This window comes from Amphibalanus amphitrite, unplaced genomic scaffold (genome assembly GCF_019059575.1).
Source record: "Amphibalanus amphitrite isolate SeventyFive unplaced genomic scaffold, NRLGWU_Aamphi_draft 000199F_arrow, whole genome shotgun sequence".
Lineage (NCBI taxonomy): Eukaryota > Metazoa > Arthropoda > Thecostraca > Balanomorpha > Balanidae > Amphibalanus > Amphibalanus amphitrite.
In genome coordinates this window covers 93,068-107,551 of record NW_024881694.1, presented here as the reverse complement: position 1 = coordinate 107,551, position 14,484 = coordinate 93,068, and the positions used below count along the sequence as shown (strand labels likewise).

Genomic DNA, 14,484 nt, shown 5'->3' with positions numbered 1-14,484 from the left:
CCAAGAAGTCTTTAAAAGGTCCAGGGCCCTGTTTCACCGGTGATAGCAGCACGCTACTATCAAATTGCGCGAGCTGACGTAATGTGGTGACGCCACAGTAATGACGTTTCGTGTAATCCGTGAGCTTTTTCATAGCTACGTTTGGAACAGAGTTGCTGTGTCGTTGAATGCGTTTGATTTGATCGCACGGCCGTGAAGGTGTTAGCAGCAATATTTGATGACATCACACAGTTTGACGACGCCATGGTTTGTTGATGTTTCCATGGAAACCCAATTTGACACGTGTGATAGCAGCGTGCTGCTATCACCGCTGAAACAGGGCCCTGAAAACAAAATGACAAACAATTTCCTTTCACATGGATATACTTTTTTGGCGTTTGTTATATGTTTTGGTATCTCTAGGCTTAAAAACGTTTTGCCCTGTAAAAACAATCACCCTGTAGTATTGGCTCTTGAGATTTCACACCATTTCCTCCAACTTTCCTAACTTTCACCTGGAGTCAAGCTGGTCACGTGACTTCACTATTACAAGTCGATGGGAAATATTGAAAATTGGAACTGTTAGTTTCATACCGGAAGCGATCTAAGCCTGTAATCAAACACCTGTAATCGTGATTTAATACACTTTTGCAAGGAGCGATTCTTAGGTTTTGCATTGGGGACATTGCATGATGTCGTATATGCCGGTACGTCTTATAGTTAACTATATTATTAACGGCTAGGGCCTGACTTGCTTAGGGAATGCTGTAGTATCGCTGGCAATATCCGAAATATACCGATGTCACACTGTCAAGTAAAGGAAGCGTTCACTCAAAAATCTATTGGAATGGGATATAGACCTGTCGATCGACTAAATCTAATGACACAGTCCACTCAACGATAGAGTCTGTCGTTGGGGGGTCGCTGAGTGACGCCCGTGGCTTCGCTCAGCGACCGATTAGATCAGGTGACTGTGGTACAATGCAGACGTCCTTGGACAGATGTATGCATGTGCCTTGACGTCTACCGCAGACAGTTGTGTGCGATTTTCCCATGTGCTTGCCGTCCAGAACGACCTTTTGGACATGATTTGGTGTCCGGACCAGCTGCCGCGGAGAGCTGTAAACCCGTGCTGTGTCCGCGCGGGACAGTAATGTGATTAACCTAGACAGTAACGTGTGCTCCTTACTCCCCAGAACGACCTTCTGGACGTGATCGGATGCCTGGACTTGTCGCGGAGAACCGTGAAGAGGATACGAATGAACTTTATTTTCGCCAGCATCTACAACCTCGTCGGTACGTGGTGTCTCGCAGTGTTATTAATATGTTTAAATTGAATGTATAACCTTCGTATTTCTATTGTGCTTGTTGAATAGATGCTGGAGTGTTTTATTGAAGCCCTTCAACATCACGGTAACAGTACCAGATAAAATGTGTGATGAAATATGACCGTGAGCTGACCGTATCTGGCCACGCCGTTACCTCTCTAGGTATTCCCCTGGCGGTGGGCGTGTTCCGCCCCTGGGGCCTGGTGAGCTGACTCTCAGTGATTCCGCCCCCCCCCCCCCGACCTGGTGAGCTGACCCTGCATGACCCTACTGTGACTGCCCTCTCCAGGTATCCCCCTGGCGGCCGGCGTGTCCGCTATTGGGGCCTGGTGAGCTGACCCAGTCTGACCCTACTGTCACCCCTCTGCAGGCATTCCGCTGGCGGCGGGCGTGTTCCGGCCCTGGGGCCTGGTGCTCCAGCCGTGGATGGGGTCGGCTGCCATGGCTCTCAGCTCCGTATCTGTCGTCTGTTCGTCACTACTTCTCAAACTGTGAGTCGGTCGGCGTTCGATTACACACGATAGTGAGCTAGGTGCCACTCGAATGCACCCAGATAATGAGTTAGTTGTCTCTCGCATGACGGTTAACTAGTTAGTTACTACTTAATCAGTCGCACGAACTGTAGCTAGTCTGCTTAGCAACCAACTCTGCCGTACAAGGTAAAACCGATTACATTTGGGTGACCTCTGGCCTGAGGTAATGACCGCTGGCTGACCCGACGTAATCGCTTTTGGCTTTGCATGGCAGAACTGATCCCGCTCAAACAAACTGAATAATAAGCCACTCGATGACAAACGAACTATTCTGACGCGCATTGAATATCGGACGGATAGCAGTTAATGATACAAGTGGCAGGCTGTTTTGCATATTAAGCCATAACCCCGGCTTTTGAGAGCGCAAAGAATAGAACACTAAAGGCTTGTGCTGCATATCGTGGAACTAATGTATCAGCAATAGTTGACTGTATGGCATCTGTCACGTTAATCACTCTTATAATTTCCTATAATTGGTAATGTAATTTCGCGGCTGTCAGACTTTACCCACACGGTCATTGCCCCGTCATACATTGATTAGCATGGCTGTGGATGTGGTTCTGGGCAAGTCGACGTCTGGCACAGATTAACTGACTGTGACCTTTATTTGCTGGGTCATAGACCTCTGTATTTACCTCGGTATACAGGGATCTATGGCTGGGTCATGGGTGTATCACGTAGTCACTGATCACACAAGCACCGTCCTTTCTACGACAGCCAACGTCGTTTCTTAGTTGCTCTTCTTAGAGGTGCGTTGATTTCTCTCACATATGATTCTAGCGTCAATAATATGACGATAACTGATAAGGATAAGGTTTTTTTGTTTTATCTGTTGGTCAATCCACTATTCCCGCGCTTGCCAGATACCGTAAGCCGACCCGTGAGACGCTGGCGACGCTCGAATACCTGAAGGCGATGGAGGCTCGCTCAATGGCGCACGACTCGTCGGACAGCGTGTCGGTCCACCGGGGTCTGGAGGATATCACCATCAACATGCCGAAACAGAACAGCAACAGCCTCAGCAGGTCAGTTACGGAGAGGGAGGGAGGGTGAGGCGAGATGGAGAAAGGACGGGATAGGTTTGGGATGAATGTTGAACCCGCTTTGTGCCTTCCGGTTGTGGTTTGTTTTTGGTGGTCAATTTGTGACTAATCTTCTTTTGTTGATATTTATCACTGTACATAAGCACTTTGTATTCATAGTATTTTTGGTTTAGTTTATTTTCCCTTTTCGCACTATGTTACGTTCAAGCACCGCTCGCTACTTGTCACCACGCGTCGGCAACCCTGCTAATAATTCCCATACGATTGGCCCACTAACACGCCGCTGCACTGGTCCGTTCGGCGGCCGTCCTGTCGTGCTACCCCGATACCCCACTGCGCCGCCCGACCGCGGGGTCTCTGACTGCGACCTGCGGGCTGTCCGCCCGGCCCGGCCCGCCTACCCGCCCATCTCAGTTGACTGTCCACCCGGCCGCCCGCCCGCCCCTCCCGCCCGGCCGATATCTCACTGTGGCCGCGGACTGTCCGCCCTGCCGCGCACTGCAGCAGGTCGGCCGGAGAGTCCGTGCTTACTGAGGACGAGGAGAGGCAGTTGCTGAGCAGCAGTGACGTTTAGCCGTCCCGCACTGACCTGACCTGACCAGAGCCGTGAGTGACGCCCGGGTATACGTACTGACCCGGCTGTCTCGTGATGTCCTTTGCGGCCGGCGCTCCGTGCTGGCTGGTCTGCTGGCTGGCTGACGATTCGCGGAGCATGGTGTCCGTTACTGCGGGGTCTATGTGGCTGTCGAACCGTGCGCTGATGCTGGAGAGACCCGTGATACTGCTTGTGATTCGCCCTAAGAAATTACTGAATACTTGTAGACTGTATTGAGATATAATTATTTGTGCAATGATTCATGAAAGTGTCTTGTTGACCGTTTTGCACTCCATACTTATTGGACTTTATGTTGCTAATACAATGTATTTCAGCTGGCTGAGCGAGAGAAAGTCTTTTGAATCGCATTTGTATATGCGCATGTTGCATATAAAGTCAGAAACTGAAAGAGCAATAGAATGTAAATGGAATGCAGTCACCTGGTTACATGCAAATGACCGCGCAGTCCTAGCAGGTCAGTCCAACGGTTGCACAGTTGGACTAAATAAATGCCTTGCGTTTGCTCTACGTCCCGCGGTTCTTAGCCAAGGCCGTTTTATACCCAAACGCATCCGGTTTGATATTCATTACGGTAGCCAGCTTCTGATTCTAAATGATTTATATTAGATTTTTTCGAACGATCAGTTATTTGGCTAACAGCTTTACTCGCACACTCATACCGTTCGTTCTTGAGCGTTATAATATCGGGCATTGAAGTCAATGTTGATGTCTGGGTTTCCATTAGCTGATTACGTCGTAGTTTTAGATAAGAATGTTTGGGGTGTTGGTTTTCAACCCCGGCTCATCATTTTGTGTTATTTGTATTTCATCGGTCTTTTTTCATGGTCCGTAAGTCCGTAAGATATCGATGGTTATTGGTTATCCGTGCCTTCTTGTGAATCAGCAGTAGTGGTCGGGTGTCGGGTGTTTCGTCCATTGCTAGGGAGTTCGTCCGGCGGTACTATTGCCAGTTATGGCAAATCCGGGAGCCTCTTGAGCTAGACAGTGGTTGTTCATGTTACTAACATTCTGCTCAGCTGGGATACGTTTAGCTGTAGAAATGTGTACGTTGCAGGTGCTTTTCTTTGTCCGTCCTCTAGGCTACTAATTACATACTATGTGTTTACTAATGCTGAAGAACTGATAAATGATGGCACTCATTGAAAGTGTAATGCATCAGCATGCTCAATGTTCATACATAATATTTCCGTGTCCATTTCAATATCTAATGCATGTATAATTCGATTTGTGGCCTTATTTTATTACAACGCATTGTTATTTTCATAGCCGATTCGTTTTAAAATACACCTTTTTGCACTCAAAATAGGCATCTTTTCATTCAATTTCGGCGAATTGCATTCAATTTTAGCGATCTCTCATTTGCTTCGAATAGAGAGATCGCTAAAATTGAATGCAATTCGCCGAAATTGAATGAAAAGATGCCTATTTTGAGTGCAAAAAGGTGTATGTAAGTTGATGCCGCAGATGCCTTTTCAACGAGACCACCCATTCACTCTCTCCTTTCCATCCTCTGCACAGCTCTCCCCGCCCTGAGCGGGTACCGTGTCCGCCGGTTTTTACACCGGCCGTGTGGTGCAGCCGTCTGTCGTCGGCGGTGAAACTCCGATATCGGCCGATCGTCTCCGCTCCCGGCCTCGTCCCCGTCCCGTCCTCGGGCTGGTAGTGTGGAGAGGTGGACGCTCTGTGCGGGGACGTTGTGCATTACGCATACGGCAGACGCGTGACTAGGGGAAAAGTGGGGGTAGAGACGGGCATGTGTGTTTTTAGATGTGCAGATGTGTTACTAATGTGTGACTGGGGACTCGAGTGTGTCTGACTGTCATTTGAACTGTAACTTGGCCACTAATTAAGACTACCAGCCATAGGCCACTAAGCATTAACCTGTGGATAGCCGACCATAAATCCCTGACCCGTGACCGCTGCAGTTTCGCCGTCCACCGCTGACTGAAGGATGCGACTCTCGCGTCCAGTTCCGATTGCTGACCAGATATTCACACTGCACTGATAACGCCATTGTCGCAGGACTGAACTCTCCAGAGGCGTATTCAGGCTGTGACGCGATTTATTATTTGTAGCCCACTTTATGCCTCGTGACTTAACATAATATGACAGGACGCTTAACCGGTGACTTTCATTAATCTCACTCCAGACTTGTGACTTAAGGTTTGCTCTGACCAATTGTGAGAATTTCGACCTGACTGCTGCTTTACATATGCCCTGGTGTGCTCTGTAACGTAATGTGTGGCGTGGAACATATGTCCTAGTCTGGCGGTTGACCTCTAAACGGCAATGACGGAGGATCGCAGTCTGTTCAGTTTATGAAGTCTGACCTGTATTTTCTAGCTGGCCAGGATGGTGGAGCGGAGTCTGCTCAATATATGACCCCTAACGTGACCTCTGACCTCTGACCTGTGAGCTCTGACCGTGCCAGGATCGTGGAGCGGAGCCTGCTCAGTATGTGACCTCTGACCTGTGACCTCTGACCTGTGACCTCTGACCTGGCCAGGATCGTGGAGCGGAGTCTGCTCAGTATATGACCTCTGACCTGTGACCTCTGACCTGTGACCTCTGACCTTGTAGGATCGTGGAGCGGAGTCTGCTCAGTATGTGACCTCTGACCTGTGACCTCTGACCTGGCCAGGATCGTGGAGCGGAGTCTGCTCAGTATGTGACCTCTGACCTGTGACCTCTGACCTGTGACCTCTGACCTTGTAGGATCGTGGAGCGGAGTCTGCTCAGTATATGACCTCTGACCTGTGACCTCTGACCTGACCTGTGCCCTCTGACGTTGTAGGATCGTGGAGCGGAGTCTGCTCAGTATGTGACCTCTGACCTGTGCCCTCTGACCTGGCCAGGATGGTGGAGCGGAGTCTGCTCAGTATATGACCTCTGACCTGTGCCCTCTGACCTTTTAGGATCGTGGAGCGGAGTCTGCTCAGTTTCCGGCGCAGCCACCAGCGGCTGGCCACGGAGGACTCGGATGACGAGGCTACAGAGCTGCGGCCGTTCCAGTGACGGACACACAGCTGGAGTGAGTACCCTGTCCGGGCGGGACACGGCACTGCAGAGAAGTCACAAATGCCTGAGAATGGCCGGCTGATGGGACTACACAGCTATGCCAGGGCGAGACAGTGAAGTCACAAAGGCGCAATACTGACCGCTGGAGTGAACTCGCGGCTCTGTCAGCCTGGACTATAGGCGCTGTATTACAAAGGAAGTCGCAAAGTTCATAGACCTGGCACTGGAGTTAGTATCCCACCCTGCTGGGGAGGACCCTGGACACTACAGAGGGAAGTCACAAAGGTCAGAGGACTTTGGCTGTCGCTGAGAGGATGCAGTCTTTCCAGTGGAGATGCTGTGTGGGCCCTAGAACTGCAGAGTAAGGCCCCGCACAGTGGAGACGTTGTTCATCTCAGTGTGTCGCACTGGCAGGGTTTCGCCTGGTACTACACGAAACCCGGTCGTGAAAATGAGCGGACGTTTGTGTGGGGAAGGACTTGGTTAAGTCGTATGTTACGTGAATTATATTGACGAGTCGGGACTCCAGTGACTGACTTGTGATTGGTGTATATGTACAGTTTTGTGGCGTTTGGGACAGAGTTCAACATAAAAATATCAAAGAGGGATGCCCAGTTGCCAAAGTCTGTAACGCTCAGGGCAATGCGTGTTATGTTGTCTTGATCAAATTTAAGCTGGAATGCAGAGGAAGATAACGCTATTGTGAACATGATTATTTTGAGGGATTTGAAGAGATGCATGATATTATTTTATATGTGGCTCCGAGTTTAGTTTTGTCAGCGAAACAGTTGTGACGAGGCCAAGTATGTGAATCAGTACATATGCAGTATGCTAGTTCTCTGCTGTGCGCGCGGTCTTAGGTGTCTGATTGTCCGTAAGCGTCTGGTTTCTACAAACCTTCAGCTTTGATTTATTTTGTTATGCATCAACACAAACGCCACTGCCTGTCGTTAATTTTCACTCAAACATGAAGTCTTTTGTTGCGTTTGTTTTGTTCTCTCTTGTTATACACTGTGGCTGTCTTTGCCTGCTGCCAGCAGTTTTACCTTATGTCCTCATAGTCATGAGTACTTTGAAAACATTTATAACTACGTCACACCTTTTAACCCTGCGTGGTTCGGACTCTGCCGTTGCCATTGCCATTTTTGGTTTTACACACGGGTGTATCAGCTCCTCTGGTGTATGTATGTGTTTGTGCTGTGACGTCCTGTGTCGGCGGACACAGCAGTTGTGTGTCTCGGGAGGGAGATTTGTGTGCCACCGGGTGTGATAGACGCTGCAAAAGCGTGTCGCCTTCGAATCCGGGTTATGAAATACTGAAATGAAAGATGTATATGTCTGGTACGAAAGGGTAGTAAGATGTTCTAAATGTTGATTATATGCTGTTGGCGAATCTGTTTGTACTTGTTGGGTGGTTTGTGATAGTTCATGTCTTGTGAAAAGTGTTCGATATATTTCGTGTCTGCGTTTTGCCGGACGCAAAGCGCCAGGTGTATACAGGTAGGTATGCCATGTTATAATACCTACATTTGTAACTTGATATCTGATGGAATCGTCAAGTTGTCTGGATGATTAAAATACATAACGTGAGCTACATATAGAGTTATACATATTGTGAGTTACTGTACGAAGTACCGTTTCAATATCGCTAGTTTGAGTTTAGCTTGCCATGCTACTTTTGGTTAACTTATACCGTAGTGAGTGTAGGTGGCATGGTTTTGTGTTGGTGAACGCAGCGGTCTTGTGTGCGCTGGGCGGACAGTGACTTGATTAGTGCCTAAATGTATCTAACATTACTTCAGTGTTCAATAAATGTGTTAATTGCATCGGTTGCTTTTATCTTTGAGCTATACAGTCCAGCTCTGGCATTACATGAAGGAGGTGTTTCGATAAGATGGAACATTCTAAAGGGCGCCACTGCAGCATCCATTGAGTCGACAATTCATCCTCACCCGATTCCTAACTGTATCCCCACGTCTGCTCCGATGACAATACCATTGAGCCCTGCTCGGATCAGTATTTTCATTTAACCGGAGTAGCTCAGTGCGGTCTCCTGCCATCAATCACTCTGTGTATGCGAATTGCGTTAATGTCGTATGTATGCGGCACCCCGACCGGACGCTGTGTAATACAAACAGACCATCTAGGCCAGGGACGGTGGCAACGCCCCGCTCGCCGCTGCTGGGTATCGTATGACACAATCAACTCAGCAGTATTGTGTGCTGTATTTGCACAGCTCGGCCTCGCTCTAGTAACGTTACGCGCGTTAACGTGCATTAGGAATATCATAAACCGTCGTCCAGGATACTCTTTTGGCAATTCTGCTCGTTTTCCTGTTGACTTGGCAGCAGTGACAATGTTTGTTCAGAAGCAGTCACAGCAGGGAGCCTTGACACCAATGTGAGGCTTCCGGCAGACTAGGTACTCTGCTAGAAATTGTGTGAAGGTTCTCGTAGAAACGAGCGGTGATAATTGTCTTATATTGATCCGCATGGGAAGTCAAGGGCGAAGAAGCTGGTGTATATCGGTAGAACGCGATACGTTGATGTTGAACATACATAGATTCTACTTAAGTCCTGTCTGGTAAAGCCCTGGTAAGTAAGGCTTGAAAGGATCGGTTAGACGTTACGCATGTCCGTGCGCGTCTGAGACTGACATTTAGTGTCTGCATGGCGGCTACAGGACAGCTATAAATATCCCATGGTGTGGCTGCGCCCATCTGAATAGAGTATATTAAATCGCTGCCACTCCCTAGTTCCTTCGATGTCTTCCCGGAAGTGAAAAGCTACAGCGGAAGATGATGTAGCATGTTTTACGGTAAAGTGCGCCAATTGGGAAATGCTACTTCCAATCGTTTCTAACTTATTAGCCACATTCAGTGTGGTATCTTTCAGAAAAATAGGTCAGCTGAATTTCACACCGTGCTATTGGATATGCGGTGTGACGATGTAGCATCTGACCGACATCAGCTCACTCCTGTGAACGGGTCACCGTCTGTCGCCGGGCGGAGCGCGCCGTGCCGGTGACACTGCCTGACACCACGTGCGTCTTAGGGCGACGCTCCCCTGTGCGGCCCTGTTCCGGGTCCACAATGCGGCCGGCCGCTGCATAATGCACTGCACGGCTCTGATCGGGCGGGCCATCGGGCGGCGGCCGGCGCCCTCTCGCCGTCGCCTGACACGTCAGGTGGTCAGATGTGGGCCAGCCGGGCGCCGGGACACCGGGGGACACTGATCGGCAGGAGGTGGCGGTGGTGCGGTCATCCGCCGGCACCCGCAGTGACCCTCCTGACGCCGTGCTGCTCACACCGACACCTCGACTGTGCTCTGGTGGTCAACTAGTGGACCCCACGCATCCGTTCTACCGCCGCGAGTCGTGCCGTAGACTCCGCTCCGCTGTCTCCGCCGGCCGCCTCACCATGCGCCTCTTCTGGGTCTTCGCCGCCCTCCTGGCGCTCTGTACGCCTTCCTCAGCTATCTTCGCCACGCTCATCAGCCTCTCACCGTCGCTCGCCAAGGCTGTGATGTTCGGACTAGGCACTCTCGGACCCACGTTCTTCACCACTGGCCTCGTCTACTTTCTCGGCAGACACTTCGGCACCCGTGAGATCCGGCCCAAGTTCAGGAAGCCGGCGAAGCCGCCTGGCGACCGATACGACTTTGTGGCTCCGGAGGAGGAGGTGAACGCTGTGAACTACGCATACTACGCCCCGGAGGAGAGTCAGTACGCCCAGCTGGATGTACAAGGACCGTACCTGGAGGGACGGAACGCCCCGTTAGCTGAGGAGGAGGCGGAGGCGCAGGATGAATCGGTCAAATCCGCAGCCCCAGAGCCCCAGTTCTTCAACCCTCGGGGCAGGAAGTTCGTCAGCCGGGCGTAGGAGATCAGTTTGGAGACGGAGAGAGGGGAGAGAGGGAGCAGTGGCCGGCGGAAGAGGAGGATTCGAGACGGGTGACAGCGTGAGACGGAGAACCGGGAGGTAGAGTACTGCACTCTACTGGGAGGTAGAGTGCCGAGGGGAGCGTCGCCAGTTGTTATTTATGGATGTTACGTCATTGTTGTTACGGATGTTACGCCGTTTATACCACGTATGGTCGCCATTGGATATTACACCGATGATATTTTGGGAAGCCGACATCACGCGGCTCCCTTATTATGGGATGGAACGTCAAGAGCTATGCCCGTCCCGCCAACAGAGTTCAACGGTCTCTGTATCACATTGTAAAAAGTGAATCGAGCTGTTCTTCGAGCTGCCAGTGTTGTGCCCGCGAGAATCACAGATTTTGAGACCATCCTTTCGGGCATGTCCATGCATATGCCCTTGTTATGAGTGTGTTGCTTACGTGCAATATATTATGGGTGTATCGACGTGTTGTTGGGTGACCGTTTGTTGCAGGCGAGTATAATTTGTACCTATCAGTAAAGAGCGTTGAAAGAGCTATCGAATGCGCTTTTCCGCGGCGCTGTAGCTCTATTGGTTCCCGAGTTATGCGCCAGGTTTTTGAAAATGGTTGAAATAGGCAAAATTTGACCTTTGATGACCTCTCTGGCTACCTGACCTTTGACCTGACCTAAAAATGACCCAAGTGTTTTCTTCTTTATTTTTGTTACGCTCTTTCGAATGCCGATTACCGCGTGTCGGTACGTTATACGTGGCCCAGGAGCCGAGTTAGACGTGGGGATGTTCAGACCCCCCCCCCTCCCCCCCGGCCGGGCGCCGAGCACCGGCCCCGCGCTGATTAAAAAAATGACATTAGTTCAACACCCAAGTTAACTTTTTAAGACTAATACATGCTGTTCGACGCCTCTGGACATAACAAATGTGATATCAAAATAATTGTTCTGTGTCTGTTGTTGCCGAAGTCACGAACCAATGACCTTAAGGTTGTTGAAATTTGAGTTGACTTAAAAAAAACTACCGATTAATCTAAGCCCTTAGATTTTTTATCTGCGTACGGCCGTTTCCCGCGAAACTCTTTGGCTCCAGCTCATTTAGGGGCGAGGTGCCGCGTGTTTACGGGTTATTGCCTGCCCCCTCACAATAGAGACCGATAGCCCCCTTAGTAAATGGATAAAGACAGGTGCAGCATCTATGATAAAATGGTCACCGTTTTACTTGAAACGATGATTAAGAAATGAAACATCGTCAGCTTTGCCGCGCTCAGGCTGGAATGCATTGGGCTTAACCCGGTAAATGGTAATAAGTTCGATATTATGCTCTAGGTAGCAGGCTTAACAAATCATCATAACCTGGTTGAATGACTTCTCACTACACGTAGCATGTTTTCACGCAGGTATGATGGCAGACCCGGTTGATGTATAGCGAACTTTGTGTAAGACGTGGGTGCCGGATACACCATATCGACCCGTAGTCGGTATATGATGAGCGGCTGTGCGTCCGTGTGCGCACGTGCGGCCCGTCGGACCGATGATCCTATAAAGGAGCCGGGCCAGGGTCGACGGTGCCGACGGGCTACCGCCTCCGTGCAAACGAGGTCGCTTGTGGTCGCTGAAGGAGCTCAGCGTCTATTGGCTTCGTACTAGTTAGTATTGCTGTTTAATTTTAATGCAATTTGTTTAGCCCGAAATTATTTGAATCTGATTTTTGAAGTGACTATCGGCGTTTTTTGTGAATATCGACGCACTAGTATTAAGGATAGACGGATTATACCAGGCATAACGCATACATCGTTAGGATGCGTGTGAAGGTCCACGTCCAGTCGCCGCGGCCTGCGCCGGCGGCCGGCCGGCTGACGCTCCGGCAGTCTCTGTCTCCGTTCCTGACGGTGCTGACCGTCTCCGGGCTGAGCTGCGCGCGGCTCTCCGCCGGCGGCGCGGCGGTCAGCGGCGGACGGGCGGCCTACACGGCGCTGCTGCTGACTGCCAGCTGCCTCTCCATCGGCACCATCTGCTGGGACACGTGTCAGGCGGGCGCGGCCGGGGTGGCCGCCGCCGGCGCCACCGCAGGCGTCACCCGGGCGGTGGTGATGTCGGCGTTTTTCGGGCTGGCGCCGCTGCTGCTGACGCTGCCGGTGACGGTCGCGCTGACGGTCGGCTGCCGGCGGATGACGGCGCTGCTCGGCCGGCTCCAGGAGGTGTGCGCTGCCCTGGAGGGGGTCGGCGACTACCAGACGCTGCTGCGCCGTGTCCGCCGCTCCAGCCGCCTGCTGGCCGCGGCGGCGACTGTCCTCAGCTGCTTCCCTCTGCTAGGCGTGTTGGCGGCCGTCATCCCCGGCTGCGCCACCCTCGATACGATGGAGTGTCTGCGACAGACCTGGGCGATTATGCTGTTCGCTATCCCGTGGATGATCTTCAACATCATGTCCTTAAAGATGGTGTTCTTTGCAATGTGCTTTTCCGCATGCTTCGATCACGTAAACGGGGCACTGCGAGCTCTGACCGGCCACGTTGAGACCGACTTTGGTGACCTCCGCAGCATCCTCCAGTATCTGTGCGCCTCCCATCGTAAGCTCTCCCAGGCGTATGAATTTGTTTTGCTGGCGTCGAAGGCCGAGCTGATTCCGTTCATGTTCTTCGGCGTTGCTGGCCCCGTCTACTTCAGCATGCTGGGCTTTATCCTGAGCAGCGACGCGCTCGGATCAGCCCAGTGGTCGGCGGCGGCGTTCGGCCTCGTGACCTGCCTGCTGGGCGCCATCGTCTTCGTCATCGCTATCTACCTGCCCTGCGAGGCTTCCCAGCAGGTCATCAATAGCGTCTACAGGATTCAGAACACGCTCTGGGACATCAGGATGTGCAACAACGAGCACTTGGAGCAACCGGTGAGACTGAGCTCATCTTTTTGCTCCTAGACGTAGCTTATTAATTGGACTAAGATAAGATAATGAATGTAATTAACTAACAAACTAAGATAAATGAGTGAGTGGATATTGAGCTGAGCGCAAATTTTGAATCAATATCCTGATAAGCTCTCCGACTCTCTAAACCGACTATGACGCTTTAATGATTGCCTAATGTGACACAGTGTGTTTGAAAGGTGCTTTGGTAACCTCTCGGCTCCCGTCTGCAGGTGGCGCTATACTTTGACCAGCTGTCCCACGACAAAGACTCGATGGGGGACCTGCGGCTGTTCCGACTGCACCGAGCCACCACAACCAGTGTAAGGCCGCATTTTATCAGCATCATTTGTTCTTGGCTTTAGCTGCTGTCGTATTAAAGCCGTCATACATGATGGCCTCACTAGAAAAAAAAATATAAACGTTTGGCTATCGCTAATCGAATTGCTAATGCTATTGAAATGTTGAGGCAATGGACCAACTTTCGAACATTTTTTTTTTTTATTCCGTCGTATGTTCAAAGCCACCGGACCCCGACGGGTCACCCCGACTATATTATCTTTATCTGACATGTTTTGTTTGCCCGCAGTGTCTGACTGTCACGGCAACTTACGTCATAGTGCTGCTGCAGTTCCTGACGGGCGGCAGCGGCCCCGAACAGGCCCCGCCCACAGCCGTGACGTCACCGCTGCCGTCGACAGCCGCCGGCCCGAGCTGAGCTGTGACGTCACACATGATTACCGTTTTGAGCGACCTAGCAATTACTGGAGATTATTTGCTGCAGTGTGCTGCTTACGCGGCAATTTGGATAGCTTTTGATGTTGTGAGTGGTTGATGATCCTAAACCAGGTGCATCGTGCCTCTTTGATATTGGCGTGATTTCCGAGTGACAGGTAGCATAGCCTTCGATTACACATCGACAACCCATCGCACACCCATTGCACAGTCAGGTCACGCGCCCTTAGCGCTGCATTGTGGTCAGCCCCCCCCCCCCTACTCCTCACCCCCCCCCCATTTTCATATTGCTGTAAGTGTAGACCTGACGCCGTCATCGCCCCGCGTATGTTATGGATGTGTCTTGCGGTACAGCCTAAATACAGGCTGCCTTGCGGGCTAGCCTACCGCCCAGGATCTCTGCTCGGCGCGCTGTGCGAGCGTACGGATGAATGGGAA

General features: G+C 51.0%; 2 protein-coding genes across 5 annotated transcripts in view; both read left to right on the top strand.

Annotated features, from left to right (window-relative positions):
* The window catches only part of LOC122384812 (copper-transporting ATPase 1-like), a 39,624-nt gene extending 31,281 nt beyond the window's left edge, over positions 1-8,343 (top strand). For 2 of the 4 annotated variants that reach the window (XM_043372556.1, XM_043372559.1), the window contains 4 exons: positions 1,176-1,275; positions 1,678-1,798; positions 2,704-2,865; positions 6,415-8,343. In XM_043372556.1, the coding sequence (XP_043228491.1) occupies positions 1,176-1,275; positions 1,678-1,798; positions 2,704-2,865; positions 6,415-6,514 (483 nt within the window). In that variant the 3' untranslated portion in view covers positions 6,515-8,343. The other 2 variants (XM_043372557.1, XM_043372558.1) reach the window with 2 other exon arrangements.
* A 1,592-nt stretch (positions 8,344-9,935) lies between these two features.
* LOC122384805 lies at positions 9,936-14,249 on the top strand. The gene is made up of 4 exons (XM_043372548.1): positions 9,936-10,393; positions 12,405-13,296; positions 13,545-13,634; positions 13,901-14,249. The coding sequence occupies exons 1-4, from the start codon at positions 9,936-9,938 to the stop codon at positions 14,027-14,029; spliced, it is 1,569 nt and encodes a 522-aa protein (XP_043228483.1). The 3' UTR covers positions 14,030-14,249.
* Positions 14,250-14,484: the final 235 nt, after the last annotated feature.

Bases quoted from the DNA above. Each gene is read 5' to 3' on its own strand.
- LOC122384805 (XM_043372548.1), top strand. From the start codon at position 9,936: ATGCGCCTCTTCTGGGTCTTCGCCGCCCTCCTGGCGCTCTGTACGCCT. The intron at 10,394-12,404 runs GTAGGAGATCAG...GCTGACTGCCAG, and splicing joins AGGAAGTTCGTCAGCCGGGC to CTGCCTCTCCATCGGCACCA. The intron at 13,297-13,544 runs GTGAGACTGAGC...TCCCGTCTGCAG, and splicing joins ACGAGCACTTGGAGCAACCG to GTGGCGCTATACTTTGACCA.